This window comes from Grammomys surdaster, unplaced genomic scaffold (assembly GCF_004785775.1).
Source record: "Grammomys surdaster isolate TR1022 unplaced genomic scaffold, NIH_TR_1.0 126271, whole genome shotgun sequence".
In the NCBI taxonomy this organism is placed as follows: domain Eukaryota; kingdom Metazoa; phylum Chordata; class Mammalia; order Rodentia; family Muridae; genus Grammomys; species Grammomys surdaster.
In genome coordinates, this window is record NW_021621071.1 from 8,907,369 (window position 1) to 8,921,125 (window position 13,757).

General features: G+C 42.9%; 1 protein-coding gene and 1 pseudogene across 1 annotated transcript in view; one reads left to right on the forward strand and one right to left on the reverse strand.

Annotated features, from left to right (window-relative positions):
- Nucleotides 1-3,543, reverse strand: part of Cand1 (cullin associated and neddylation dissociated 1) — a 39,340-nt gene extending 35,797 nt beyond the window's left edge. Inside the window, exon 1 of the mRNA XM_028759022.1 lies at nt 3,115-3,543. Coding sequence (XP_028614855.1) covers nt 3,115-3,182 — 68 coding nt within the window. The 5' untranslated portion in view covers nt 3,183-3,543. The remainder of the gene's footprint in view (nt 1-3,114) is intronic.
- A 2,364-nt stretch (nt 3,544-5,907) lies between these two features.
- LOC114613690 overlaps nt 5,908-13,757 on the forward strand; it is a 61,969-nt pseudogene continuing 54,119 nt past the window's right edge.

A 13,757-nucleotide genomic window follows, 5' to 3' on the forward strand; every position in this document is an offset into this window, starting at 1 on the left:
AGTTCTTAGCTCTTCCAGAGGTCCTGAGTTCAATTCCCAGCACCCACATGGTGGCTCACAATCATCTGTAATAAGATCCGATGCCCTCTTCTGGTGTGTCTGAAGACAGCAACAGTGTACTCATATAATAAACATTTAAAAAAAAGAATTAAAAAAAATCTTAAAAGTTTATGCTTATTTACCTTTTCTGCCTTAATGAACAACACTGTTACCAAAAAATACCTATCGTCAAGATTTTATAACTATACACAATACAAATCTCTTAAGTGAAAATGTAATCTCAAGTTAAATAGATTTGCTAGGACCTCACAATTTACAGCAGAGTCATACAGTATTGTTAACTAGGCCAAATACTCTGTATTTCACCATGAGAATAGTACTTTCTTCCTTCTGGAAACATTGTCTTTTTTTACAAGCATGTCCAAGCTTTTGACATTGTGGCAGGACATTGCCACTTACAAAATTCATCCTAGAAAACCACACAACAGTTATCTAGAAAACCACACACATCAAAAAGTATCCTAACCTCACAACCTTGTGTTGGGCCACTCCACCAGCTGTTCTGGGGCCACGGGGGCCTGCCCATAGTATTTTACACATATTACACTTCACATAATGCTGAGACTTAGCCTGCCTACAATTCTTCTGGCAATTAATTATTTAAAAATATTTAACCACAAATCTTGGTACTTACATCAGAACAACTAAACTTCTAATGAGAACCAAGCATGACTTTAAAAAATGATGTGTCTATATAATGAAAATATAAAAAACAGCCGGGCGGTGGTGGCGCACACCTTCAATCCCAGCACTTGGTAGGCAGAGGCAGGCGGATTTCTGAGTTCAAGAGTTCGAGGCTAGCCTGGTCTACAGAGTGAGTTCCAGGACAGCCAGGGCTACACAGAGAAACTCTGTCTCGAAAAACCAAAAAAAGAAAAAAAAGAAAAGAAAGAAAAGAAGGTATTTTAATCAATCTTCAAAAATGTTTAATATTTAATGTGTAGAGCACTTCTGTCCCAAAGAGTGAAGTAGACGGCTAGGATGTAATTTATTCTGCCTGCATATATGTCTGTGTGAGGGTGTTGGATTCCCCTGGAACTGGAGTTACAGGCAGGTGCTAGCTGCCATATGGGTTCTGAGGATTGAATAGCCTGTCCTCTGGAAGAGCGGTTAGTGCTCTTAACCTCTGAGCATCTCTCCAGCCCCTTTATAAAAATGTAGTAATGTTAAGTTAAGGGAAGTCACTGTTACTAAAGAAAACACTCACAAAGTTCTAGGAAGGGGGCAATAATTTTAGCAGTGCTTTGGCTCACTCCAACCTAAAGATAGAAATCCCTGTAGTTTGCCATCAAGGCATCCTTATTTCTTTCATAGTAGTTTTCAAAACAAAGAAAAACTCAGGGCGCACATTTTTTTTACAGGAAACTACTTCAGTCAATAGTTGCATATACACTATCACCACATGAAATGATTGTAGTCTTTTAAAAACAATCCATGAGTCTGTAATTAACAAAACTGTATGATCCTAGCTGAGATGCTAAGCAAAAGTTAAATGGAATCAGAGCGAAACTCAGCACTTCTACAGGAAGACACACACACACCACACACCGGGAGGGAATAACACCCACAGCTTATATAGCTGAGAGCTTACAACACATGTGTGTTTCATTCAAGACTTCAACTGTAAGTGAACACGCAAAGATCCGAAAGGAATCAAACTCACCCTAATTCTAACAGCCTAAGAACAAATCCCTTCAATCTTCACTTTGAGACCCAACCTAAAACTTCAAAATGCTCCAAACAAACATGTCACTCCCTCTTTCTCCCCATATCATCATCTTCAGGGGAAACTTTTTATAAAAATGGAAATGTAAGGCTCAGAAGTTCCCTAGGTACCAAAAACAGTCCTGGGTGGTTTTGTGTCCGAGAAAGACCCTGTGTGTATCTCACTGAGCATGCACTCTGATGACTTTACCTAGGAACAAAGGCATTATTTCCCCCAGGGTTCTCCTTTCCCAAATCGGAAAACAGCTTCAGATAGGATCTGGACAAATCTTCATGTGTTCACACAGAAAAGGAAAAAAAAAAAAAAAAAACCTCCTAGACTAGTTTTAACCAAAGATTATTTGTTCTTTTTAAATGCACACAAAACGGTATCGCCCAAAGCATTACAGAGCAAAACTTAGGTATCAAAGAAATAGCTTTTTCTTTTGACAGAGGGCTTATTTGTGAAGGAATAGGCGTGGGGGGGGGAGGGGGGTGATGATGTTAACAATCAGTGCAGCATGGGGAAAAAAGCCGAGGCTAATGTGTGAGAGTAGAACACCTTCGATCTGCACGGGGAATAAGAACCAACAGCCCAGGTCTCGAAGAACACAACTATATGATAAAGCTTCATGGCTCACCAACCTCTTTTCTCAAGATTCGTTAGCTTGGCAAAAAGCTCAGCAATCCAGCCCTCCGGCCATGATTTTGTATAGGGATGTGAGGCTGAAACCCCAAGATCCTGCGTGGGTTTCACCCGAGCGGAGGAAAAGTGACAGGGATGCTGGCGGGAAAACCCTGCAGGCCAAGTTTCCCCCAAGCCGGGCTCCCCTCCCCCTTCTCGCCACCTTCGCGAACAAGAATTATCCGAAGACCGGGTGAAAAAAAAAAGAAAAAAGTATACAATCCAATCAGCGAAGGCCTCGGAAAAGTTAATCGTGGCACCCATTCCCATCCGCGGGAAAGCCAGGCGGTGGCTGAGCGGCTGGCGAGCAGAAGCTTGTCCCCAGCGCCAGGATGGCCTGGCGCCTCTGGAGGGCCGGGGACTAGGCCCGGCCGCCCGCCTCCCGGCCGGGATACACTCCTTCCCCAGCGCAGCCGGTGCCTTTGGCCCCGGGCGCTACCTGGGACGTGTCCCTGGGGGTGGACAAAGGATGCGACGCGGACGCCAGGACGCGGAGGAGACCCGGTGGCCGGAGCGGACAACGGCCTAGTGGAGAGATGGGGGAGGGGGTGGCTGGAGACCCGCCGGACCGAGGGGTGGGGCAGGGCCTGTCGCGAGGCCCCGGCGGCGGCCGCCCTCCACCTCCCCGCCACGAGGTGGTGTTAGGGTCGGATTTCAGTCCTCACCTGAAGTCCTTGTCGCTGGATGTCATTTTCTCCAGCAAGTTGGAGATGTGGTACGAAGCGCTCGCCATGTTGCCGGCCTCGATCCCGCCTGCTGGCTCAGTGGATGCTGGGCCCCGCGGCCGGGGCTCCTCCTCTCGTTGGCGGCGGCGCCCGCTTCCAGGGTCGCAGCGCGACGCGGACTAGGGAAGGCGCTTCGACACGACGTCCAGTCCCCGGCCAGACGGGGGTGGTGGGGGAATGGCTGCCCCGGGGTAAAGGGGGAGGAACGAGAGAGAGTGACGGGGACGGCCTAACGACGGCGCTGCTCGCGGGGCAACGAGCTCATGGGCGGCGGGACGGATGGCTGGGCCTCGCCGGGAAGCCAGACACTTGCGTTCGGGCCGTCTCGCTCCCACTCCCTCCGCACTCGCTCCCTAGGGCAAGAGGCCAAAGCCCGCCTCCTTCGCTGGGAGGGCGGGGGCGGCCGACGCAGGGCGCTGCGGGGAGGCGGGGTCGGAGTTCACCGGGGCTGCCCCGCGCACTCTGCGCAGGCGCGGTTCACGGGGAGGATCCCATTGGTTGGGTCCGGTGTCTGTCTTTCCGCGGACCGCCTTTCGGGAGGAATGACAACGCCTCAAGGGCCTTTTCTCGCGAGACCTTAAAGCGACGGTTAAAGGACGAGCGGCGAGCGTAGAAGGCCGGAGTTCTGAAATAGCTCCTTGCTCCTCCGTACGACATTAAGACGGAAGATTTATGCGTTTAAAAGCGCGTAGGGCCTGTGGGTGATGATGATAAGAGCTGGCCTGGAGGCCAAGCGGTGCACTGGAAAAATGAGCTCTCGTTCCGAATGGTACGCGTGGCCGAAACTGTCCCCTAACAACCATGCTGGATGGTTGCCACGTGAGAACTACAAGTCCCACAATTCAATTGGGGATACACGAAGGACGTGATTGGCTGATTGAACCTGGAGCTTTCTCATTGGCTCCCACGGAGAGAATTCTGGGATTTGCAGGCAGACGCCGCGGTTATGCTAAATAAAACCTTTTCATCAGCGTGCACTGTTTCTATCTTGAGTGTCTTATTTCCCTGAAAACATCGACCTCCTCCTCCATCCTCATGTTGTGCTGTTATTTCGGGCAAGTGCCTTGCAAATTTTAATGTTTCGGTAGGAGCCTAAGTCGATCCTTAGCACTAATCTTTGCTCCACTGAAAGGCCTCAGAGCCACAGGACTTGTTTTTGGACAGGCTCCTTTCATTCATTCTGGAGCCAGCTTTTTGATTCCTGCTAGGTCCTAGAAAGGATAAACGTGCATGGTGCACGCCTCTAATCCCTTGATCGGTAGAGGCAAGTGTAGGAGAGCTGTGTGGCTCTAAAGTACAAAACCAGCCTGGTCTCCAAATCCAATTCCCAGGCAAGTTAGGGCTAGTGCAAACCTGTCTCAAATAGGGTGAGGGTCAAGTAACAGATTGTACACTGGACCTGCATCATTCAGTGGTCAGCTTTTGTGCACTTAGTCTTGAAATGTAAATCTTCCAGTGGGTGTCCTCAGATATACTAACACAACCAACAGAGATCAGAGGTGAAATGTACAACTGTTTATGTACTATCCAAGTCTCCCTATCTGTTCAGTATTTCACAAAGAGCCCAAAGAAGAGTTGGAAGGATCAGATATTTGACTTGGTTTGGATGGTTTGGTTTGTTTCGGTTTTTTGAGACGGGGTTTCTCTAGATAGCCCTGGCTATCTTGGAACTCACTCTGTAGATCAGGCTGCTCTCAAACTCACATCTGCCTCTGCCTCTGCCTCCGGAATGCTGTGATTGAAGGGGTGTGCCACCAAGCCTGGCTAATGATTTGTTTATTTTGCCAGCATTGCTTTTTTTCCCCTCCATGTATGTCTGTGTGAGAGTGTCACACTGTCTGGAACTTGAGTTATAGACAGTGTGAGCAGCCCTGTGGGGGCTGGGACTTGAAGACCTGGTCCTCTGGAAGAGAAGCTCTTAATCACTGAGCCATCTCTTATCATCCCCCCATAAATATTTAAAATAGTTCACTGATTCCAGATACTTCCAATCCCAGCAAAGCTACCTGAGTACAAAATATGGTTTGGGTTCAGTGCTTTTGTTGACCCCATTTTTTTTTTTAAACGATAATGGGCTTTTTCTTTTCCACAATGCCATACATCTTTCATTTTCCCCAACTCTATCACTATTAGGCTACTTTTTATCAAGCTTTATCATTTCAGCTCCAATTTTCCTAAGCCGGAAAAATTTTTTTACATGTTATTATATGTAATATAAACCCCCAACATACACAAGCAGGTCATGTAAACCTTAAAACTGGAAACCTTTGTTGTCAGATAATAGTCCTTCCTCTTAGTGTGCCTCAGTTTGATCGTGAGAAAAATGATGACCTTTAGAATATTGCCTTCTGTCCCCTTCCTCCACCCTTGAGCCAGCCTGAAAGACCTTGTTTACCACAATAGACCAAATAATAGGATCTACATGGAGTTACCTACCTTGGCTGTGTGTACAGCCTACTACAGTAACTTAGAAGAATAACTGTCTGCTGAGCTTGCCTTGAGGTATCTCCGACTGTGACAAAGGATGGGTTCTTCCACCCATCTTCAGCTGAAACAAGAAAGGTGGGGCTTTCCCTTTAAATTGAGAGCTGAACATTAAACTTCGAGCCTTGATCAGAGAACTTTGTCTTGGCTTCATCTTTTCTTGCCCTCTGTCCCTTTCTTCATTTCCAGCCCATCTTTCAGGTGAACCCAGTTGATCTGTGGCTACAGGCAGCTATAGGTGGCGCCCCAATGAGGGACCAAAAAACATGGGACCAGCTGAGAAATGCTGTCTTAGGTGGAGCTCCATGGAAAAAAGAAGAAGAAGAGTATCCTGCACACTTGGTAAGCAATGAACAGCATTGATGCTAGCGCTAGTTATGGCTGTGTTTTCAGGAAGTATGTTTAAGGGGATATGGTCTAGGTAGAATAGATGTTGACCCAATGCCGATTTCACCTAGGAGGTGACATTGAAATGGGACAAGAGAATTCTAAATAGGCACTCACCTGCAGCCTAAGAGCTGCCTCAGGTGAGAGGAGCAGAGTTAGAAGGAATTGGAAAACTAAGAAAGCAGGGCACTGGGGAGTAACTGTCAATAGCCATCACACCTCCTAAAGAAAGAGATAAAGAGTTAGATCTTGAATATGAGAGAGAGAAAGGGTTTCAGAAAAGCCGTTGTCCTATCTCTGGGCTACATCAGCAAAAAAGAAGGAAAAGGCTATTTCAGAGCTCTCTTAGGAACAGGAGAAAATTCAGGAGATGTCCTGAGTTTCTCTTTGGCTTCTACAGGAAAGATCCCTAGTTCTGCTTTCTTTGTTTATTGTCTGTCCTTGGCACACCAATGTCCACGTGTGTCAATTGTCTGTTTTTGTTTTGCTGTCTGAATGATTGTTGTTCTATTTCATGTTCCAAAAGAAAAATCGTTAAAACTGCGTGACCCACCACTTGGTCTAGTTTAACTTGGTCTTAAAGGCAGTCTTGTTTTGTTTTGTTTTGTTTTGTTTTGTTTTGTTTTGTGTTTTGTTTTTTGAGACAGGGTTTCTCTGTATAGCCCTGGCTGTTCTGGAACTCACTCTGTAAACCAGGCTGGCCACGAACTAAGAAATCCGCCTGTCTCTGCCTCCCAAGTGCTGGGATTAAAGGCGTGCACCACCACTGCCTGGTTAAAGACAGTCTTAATATGCACAGCAGAAACTGATAAGTTACCCTATACCTGTAGCTAGAAGTCGAGCTGAGCTGGAAAAACCTTTCCAGGAACTGATTGGCTGCATAAGCTGCTTTTAAAGGGACCAGCAGATTTTTGGCTTCTATGATAAAGAAGCTGAGAATGTTTGTCCTAGAAAAATATCTCTGTGACAAGGTGCTTTTCTCTTGGAATTACAGCTAGAAAAGGCAAGAAATTTTGTTTGGACTAAATATATAAGATGTGTAGCCACTTCATTTTTGCTTCTGACTGCTTTTAAAAGTATAAATATGTTCTGCATGTCTTGTATTGGCCTATAATATTGGGTATGATCAAAAATGTGCAACTTTGGTAACAGAAAGTTGGCTTAAAAGTAGTAACTCAGGGTTAGAATTATTCAGAAACCAGATTTATAAAAGATTTAAAACAATGTCTCTTTAATGAGATATTAAAAGTTGCACTATCATGGATTCATATATAAGCACTGGCAGCCAAACTTTGTAAAATAAAAGTAATGCACTTGTGTTGATTTTAGAGAAAATGGATTATTTACATTGTTAAAAATTGGTTTTATTTCCCAAAATTATGATTATACTCTAATATTGCAAAAGAAACTTAAAAATATAGTTAAACTGCCAATGTTCCATTGGCTGCATTTGGCAGTTCAATCGTGAGCTTGGGATTTTTTGACTCATCCATGTTTATGATTGAGAAGAGGATAGAGCAGGTAGAATAAAAATGAATAAAAGTTGAATAAAAGTGTTAACACAGTACAGGCCTTCAGGAAGGATAATCTTTGGGCCAGGCCTCAGGAAATAGGCCCAGATTAAGAACATTTACATTTGAATTAAGAATTTGTTTATTGCCTTGCTTGTTCATTGTGAGGGAGGGGTCAGCCTCAGGCCTAAAGACATTCACAACAGACAGCTCATGGGCCAGGAGTTATAGTTAATGATTATGCTGGAGAAATTAAAATTAAGTCTACTTCCCTCTATGGCATTATAGCTGTGCCTGCTAACAAAAGAATTACTCTAAGAGTAAGAGAAGACAAGATTGGCCTTCAACTTGGCCTTTATCTGGAACTCTCACTCACCTACAAGGGATTGGTTATTCAATTAATCCAAAACAAAGTTCAAACTTAAGATTTATGAAACTAATGGGGCATTACAGTCTGACTTGCCTACTCCAGCTGCCATTCCAAGAAATGCATATAAAATTATTATAGATTTAGAAGAAGATTGTCTTTATACCATTCCTTTACATCCTGGTAAAGGTGGGAGGTTTACATTCAGTCAATTTGCTTGTAATTTTTGAGAGCCCATGAAGCAATATCTTTATAAAGGTTTACTTCAATTATGTAAGAAATTTTGTTGCTCCTTTGGTACAAGAAGGAGTTTGGATCTTTCAGTGTATATTATTCATTATATGGATATTTTCTTAGCTGATTCCTTTGAAGGAATTTTATACTACAAGCTTTTGCTCTCATACAATGAGCTTTAAAATTTTGGTGTGCTTGTTGCTCCAGAAAAGATTCAAAGGCAATATGTTTTCAATATTTGGGATCTCAGTTATATCCTAAGCAGATTGTGGCACAGAAAACTCCAATAAGAAAGGATAGTTGGGGCTGGAGAGGTGGCTCAGCCGTTAAAGGCTAGACTTACAACCAAAAATATAAGAGTTCAATTCCCAGCAACCACATGGTGCCTCACAACCATCTGCAATGGGATCTAGTGCCCTCTTCTGGCTTGCAGGTGTACATGCAAAAAACTGGTTTACTTTTAATAATTTTCAAAAGCTGTTAGGAGATATTGTCTAAAACCTCATCTTAAGCTTACCATAGGAAAACTTGAACCTCTGTTTGATACCCTCAAGGGGGATGCAAATCCTTATTCCCCTCGACAATTAACTAATGAAGGAGGAATAGCTTTGCAGAAAATAGAGTAAGCTGTTAGTTATCAACAGATTAATTAAATAGACTATGATCAGTTGTTGGCTGTTTGCTTTTATTGCTACTCATGTTCTCACAACAGCTCTTTGACAAAAGAAACCATTAATGTGGATTCGTCTTTCTTCATCTGAAGGTAAAGTTTGAACATCCTATTATTAAAATGTTACTGTGTTAATACAGGATTGTAAGATAGGATCCTGAAAGTACTTTGGATGAAATGTTTATTCCTTATTCCAAACAGCAACAAAATTGGTTATTGAAGAATAATGATATTTGGTCTATTACATGGCAAACTTTTAGGTTAATTTGATAATCATTATCCAAAAGACAAGTTGTTACAGTTTTCCTCTATGCACGCTTTTATATTTCCTGTAAATTTACTACACATGCAGCCCATAGAAAAGATGTTTACTGTATTTACAGACAGCTCATCTATTGAGAAGGCAGTATATGTAATTAGATCGCATGTTCATTTTCTTGAGTTTCCCCTGCTTCAGCACAAATAATTAAATTACATGCTGTAGCCACTGTTTGAAATGCTAAAAAAAAAAAAAAATTCAATTTGTATACTCATAGCCAGTATATGACTCATGGTTTATAATTGCTTAAAATTGTTCCTTTTTTAGATATTGCTAATTCTCAAATTTTACAGTTATTTATACAAATACAGCTTAATTTAAGAAACATGTACTGAGCCGGGTGGTGGTGGCGCACACCTTTAATCCCAGCACTTGGGAGGCAGAGGCAGGCGGATTTCTGAGTTCGGGGCCAGCCTGGTCTACAGAGTGAGTTCCAGGACAGCCAGGGCTACATAGAAAAACCCTGTCAAAAAAAACCAAAAAAAAAAAAAAAAAAAAAAAGAAAAAGAAACATGTACTGTTCCTTAACTGTATAAGACATTTAAGAGCTCATATTGGATTGCTTAGAACCCAGGGCAATGGCACAGCAGATTTCTATACCAATCAGATTATAGACCTTACAGAAACAATTGGCCATACAATCTTATTCTTTACATCATCAAAATAGTAATACCTTGAGACAACAATTTGATATTTCTAGAAAGTGTACAAGTTAAATTGCAAAAACTTGTTCTCAGTATTCTCAATTTTTTCATAATGGTGTTAAGCCTTGAGGACTTATATGTAATCTATTATGGCAAATGGATGTTACTCATTTTTGATTTTGGAAAATTAAAATATGTTCATGTGATTTGATACCTTTTAGACTTTCTAGTTGCAACTGCTTTAACAGGAGAAGCAACTAAAAGTGTAATTAGTCATTGCCTACATTATTTTTCTATGCTTGATGTTCCATATCAGATTATAGACAATGGAACTGCCTATTGCAGTCAGACATTTGAGGTGTTTCGTTGACAATTTAATATTACTCATATTACTGAGATTCCTTATTATCCTCAAGGACAAGGAATTGTGAAACAGATATTATAAAACTTTAAAATAATAATATCTCCATAACTCTCTGTATGTGGGAGGAGCAGCTACTGGTGCTTCTGCCCTGGTTTTGCAAGGAACTCTGAAAGATTGGCTTTTTAAATTTTTTGCAAACTGATGCTAAAGGTCAGTCTGCAGCAGATCGCCACTGCCATCCAGTCACTTCCAGCTCATTTGCCAGAGTCAAATGAAGAAACCCTCTAACTAATACATGGAATGGTCCCGACCCTGTTTTAATTTGGGGTTGTGGCTCTGTCTGTATTTTTTCAGAAAAAGAAAATGGAGCCTGATGGCTGCCTGAAAGATTTGTCTGTCAAGTAGACACAGATCTTGAGCCTAATAATTATGATTCTAATGATCAAGATGGCTCAAAATCCTTATCAGCCAGCTGATTTAACATGGCATATAGTCTCCACTTTTACCGGAGAGTGTTTTTTTTTTTTAATCATTACTTAAAGTCACCTACTATATACCTGGTGGCTTGACTTTGTGTCTGATCCCTGCCAACCAGCAGTTGGATTAGATACCTGGGACATTCCCGCTTACAACCTTATTTTCTACATTGCTTGGATTGCTTCTACATTGCTGTTGCTTTTAACCTTTGAACCTTGTATCTCAAACAGATTGGTTACCCTCACACAGGATCGCTCTCAGGAAGCTCAGCTATTCACCATGGCAGTTATCCATCGCTATGAAGAATTACATTGAGTGCATGCCCACAGGTCTGAATGTGGCTTTGATCTATATAGGAAAGAGTGTGCCAATGATGGCTGGTTAGTCAAAGATGGGTAAGAGTGTTCTTGAGCTCCTATAGACCTAAGACAGAGGCATACATCAATAATAATGCTATGTGTGTTTTCTTCGATGATGGGTAATAAGGAGCAATAGAGACACCAACCTAAGCCAGACATGGTCGCCCGGCCACTCTTTACCCTAGATGGGATGAAATCTTGTGCCCCGTCTAGCTGCTGGCAGTGCTTATCTTTAAAAAAATAAAAAGGGAGAATTGTGCCCTTCCCCCAGCCTTGAGCAGGCCTGAAAGACCTTGTTTACCACAATAGACCAAATAATTGGATCTACGTGGAGTCATACACCTTGGCTGCACAGCCTGCTACAGGAACTTAAAAGAATAACTGCCTGCTGAGATTGCCTTGAAAGCAATGTCTCCGGCAGTGACAAAGGATGGTTTCCCATCTCCAGCTGAAACAAGAAAGGGTCTTGGTGGGGCTTTCCCTTTAAATTGAGAGCTGAACATTAAACTTTGATCCTTGATCAGAGAACTTTGTTTTTGGCTTCATCTTTTCTCACTCTCTGTCCCTTTCTTCATTTCCAGCCCCCCCCCCCTTTCAGGTGAACCCAGTTGATCCTTGGCCACAGGTGGCTACAGTCTTGACAGAGTTAAAATTTAGATTAGAGCGAGACATGGTAGTATCAGCCTATACTCTCAGTCATTTGGGAGACCTAGGCATGAGGATCACAGGTTCTAGGCCTGTCTGGACAACAGAATCAGTGAAGGTTGGTCACTAATGCTCTCAGAAGGTGAAACAACCTTGGGCTAGTGTCGAGAGCCCTGACTCTTCTCTGTCACGAGCAGGTTGTGATAAGGTTTTAGTATCCCCAAGGGGGAGAGAATCGACAGGTCCTCCTCCACTCAGGCATCATATGCTGGATTTGACCATGAGATTATCAGCTTCACAAGAGTGAAGAGAGCACGCCAGAGACAGAGGTTTTGGCATTCAATTGCTCTTTAATTATACACAGCAAGCAATATATTATTACCAGTGCTAAGGCTATCACTACCACAAGATATTGCCACATTTCCTATGCATTGCCTTTAACAATATTGGCACAATAAACACAAACAATAGATTGCTAATTACCAAAGAAATAAGCATAGCAATAAATACATCATTCATTCATGGGTTATACAACCTGAGTCCTTTTGATGGCTTCGGTTGCAGGACTGGAGCCTGTGAAAGCGAGTTCAGGCTGTGGCTTCCAGCTAGTTGAACTGCTAATTTGACTTCATGGAGTGCTTGACCCTGAAGTGGAGGCATTGCTCTTCTCGTTTAACTCTTTGATGATCCTGAGCTGAGGAAGCTTGGTGGAGGATCACGTCAGGCAGTCATAGCTACCAATGTGTGATAAAGCACTCTGATCGGGCTCCTCTTTTATGTTTGATTTAGTGTCACTACTGATGTGCACGGCAGATAACCACTCGTGTCTGGTTATCGCCAGGCTCTGACCTCATCACAGCAGGTTATCATACTTATTCAAAGCAACTTCACTTCAAGACATGTCTCTATAAGTTTCCTATTACAAAATGGAGTCGGTCCTGTTAAGGGCCTGCTCCTTACAGCTAGTATCACATGTGAGGTTATATCCCTGGGGATGTACTTGAAGACAGCACTCACCTTTTCCCTTCCCTATAGAATCATGAGCCAAAATAATATATATTTTTTTCTTTTAAGTTGTTTATCTCACACATTTCGTCATCAAGATGGAAAACTATTACAACTGTTACAGATATGGAATACCACTTCTACTGAACAGTAAAGGAAAAATAGTTTAATCCCTATGACATATTAGCCTTAGCTGCAGTAGGAAATAAGTCTGGGTTAAGCTAAACTAGAGTTTTACTACTAGACAGAGATCAGAATAGAAGGCTCAAATGGGAAGTTTGAGGAAAATGCAGTCCAAGCTCTTGGGACATTGTCCAGCATTAACAATCTGGAGCCTCTACACTGTGACAAGGACACAGAAGACAGTGGAGATAGAACAAGGAACAGGATCTGTTCATTAAACTTCAACACCCTTCTCCATCTCGTAATAAAGTTCACATAACATTCTTATGTCCTAGGCTGGTCTTGGCACCATGGGCCTGTAATCCAGCCCTGGGAAAACAGAGACAGGATTCCTGGCATTTACTAGCTGCCAATCTAGCTGAATCTGTGAGCTCCAAATTGTGTTACAGCTTCCTCCAAGATTAAAACATTCAGTCCTGTAGGAAACTTCTTAAGCAGGAACATAAACAACTCAAGATACCTCTAGGAAGTCCCTGAAACTGAACAGATTCACTAGCCCACCTCCTTTCCTACCAGTGTAAGTAACAAAAGCTCAAAGTCTCCCCTCACAAGGAAGGAAGATGAGCTTCAAAGACAATGCTGAGAAGTAAAAAGCTACAAAAAGACTCTGAGAACAGATGGCTACCTGGAAGAAACCAGCAGAGTGCCAGGAAGAAGTTAGACCAGAGTCACTTGGAAAGGACGCTCTCCAACTTGTTGAGCTGCCTGCAGGTGTGCAGTGTGCTCCAGGCTCCCCAGCTTTCAGGAGCTGTCACCCACATTGTATGGGCCTTGGTGGTGCAGCTGCCTTTGAGTTGTTTGGTACTGTAAGTAACCCCTCACCTTTACTCCTGTAAGTAAACCCAAGAACACTCATTGGTTCTCCAAGTGGGACTTTGGTGGTATACTTACTTTTATCTGCCTTGAGATACCTATCTTGGGTAAGGGGGGGGGG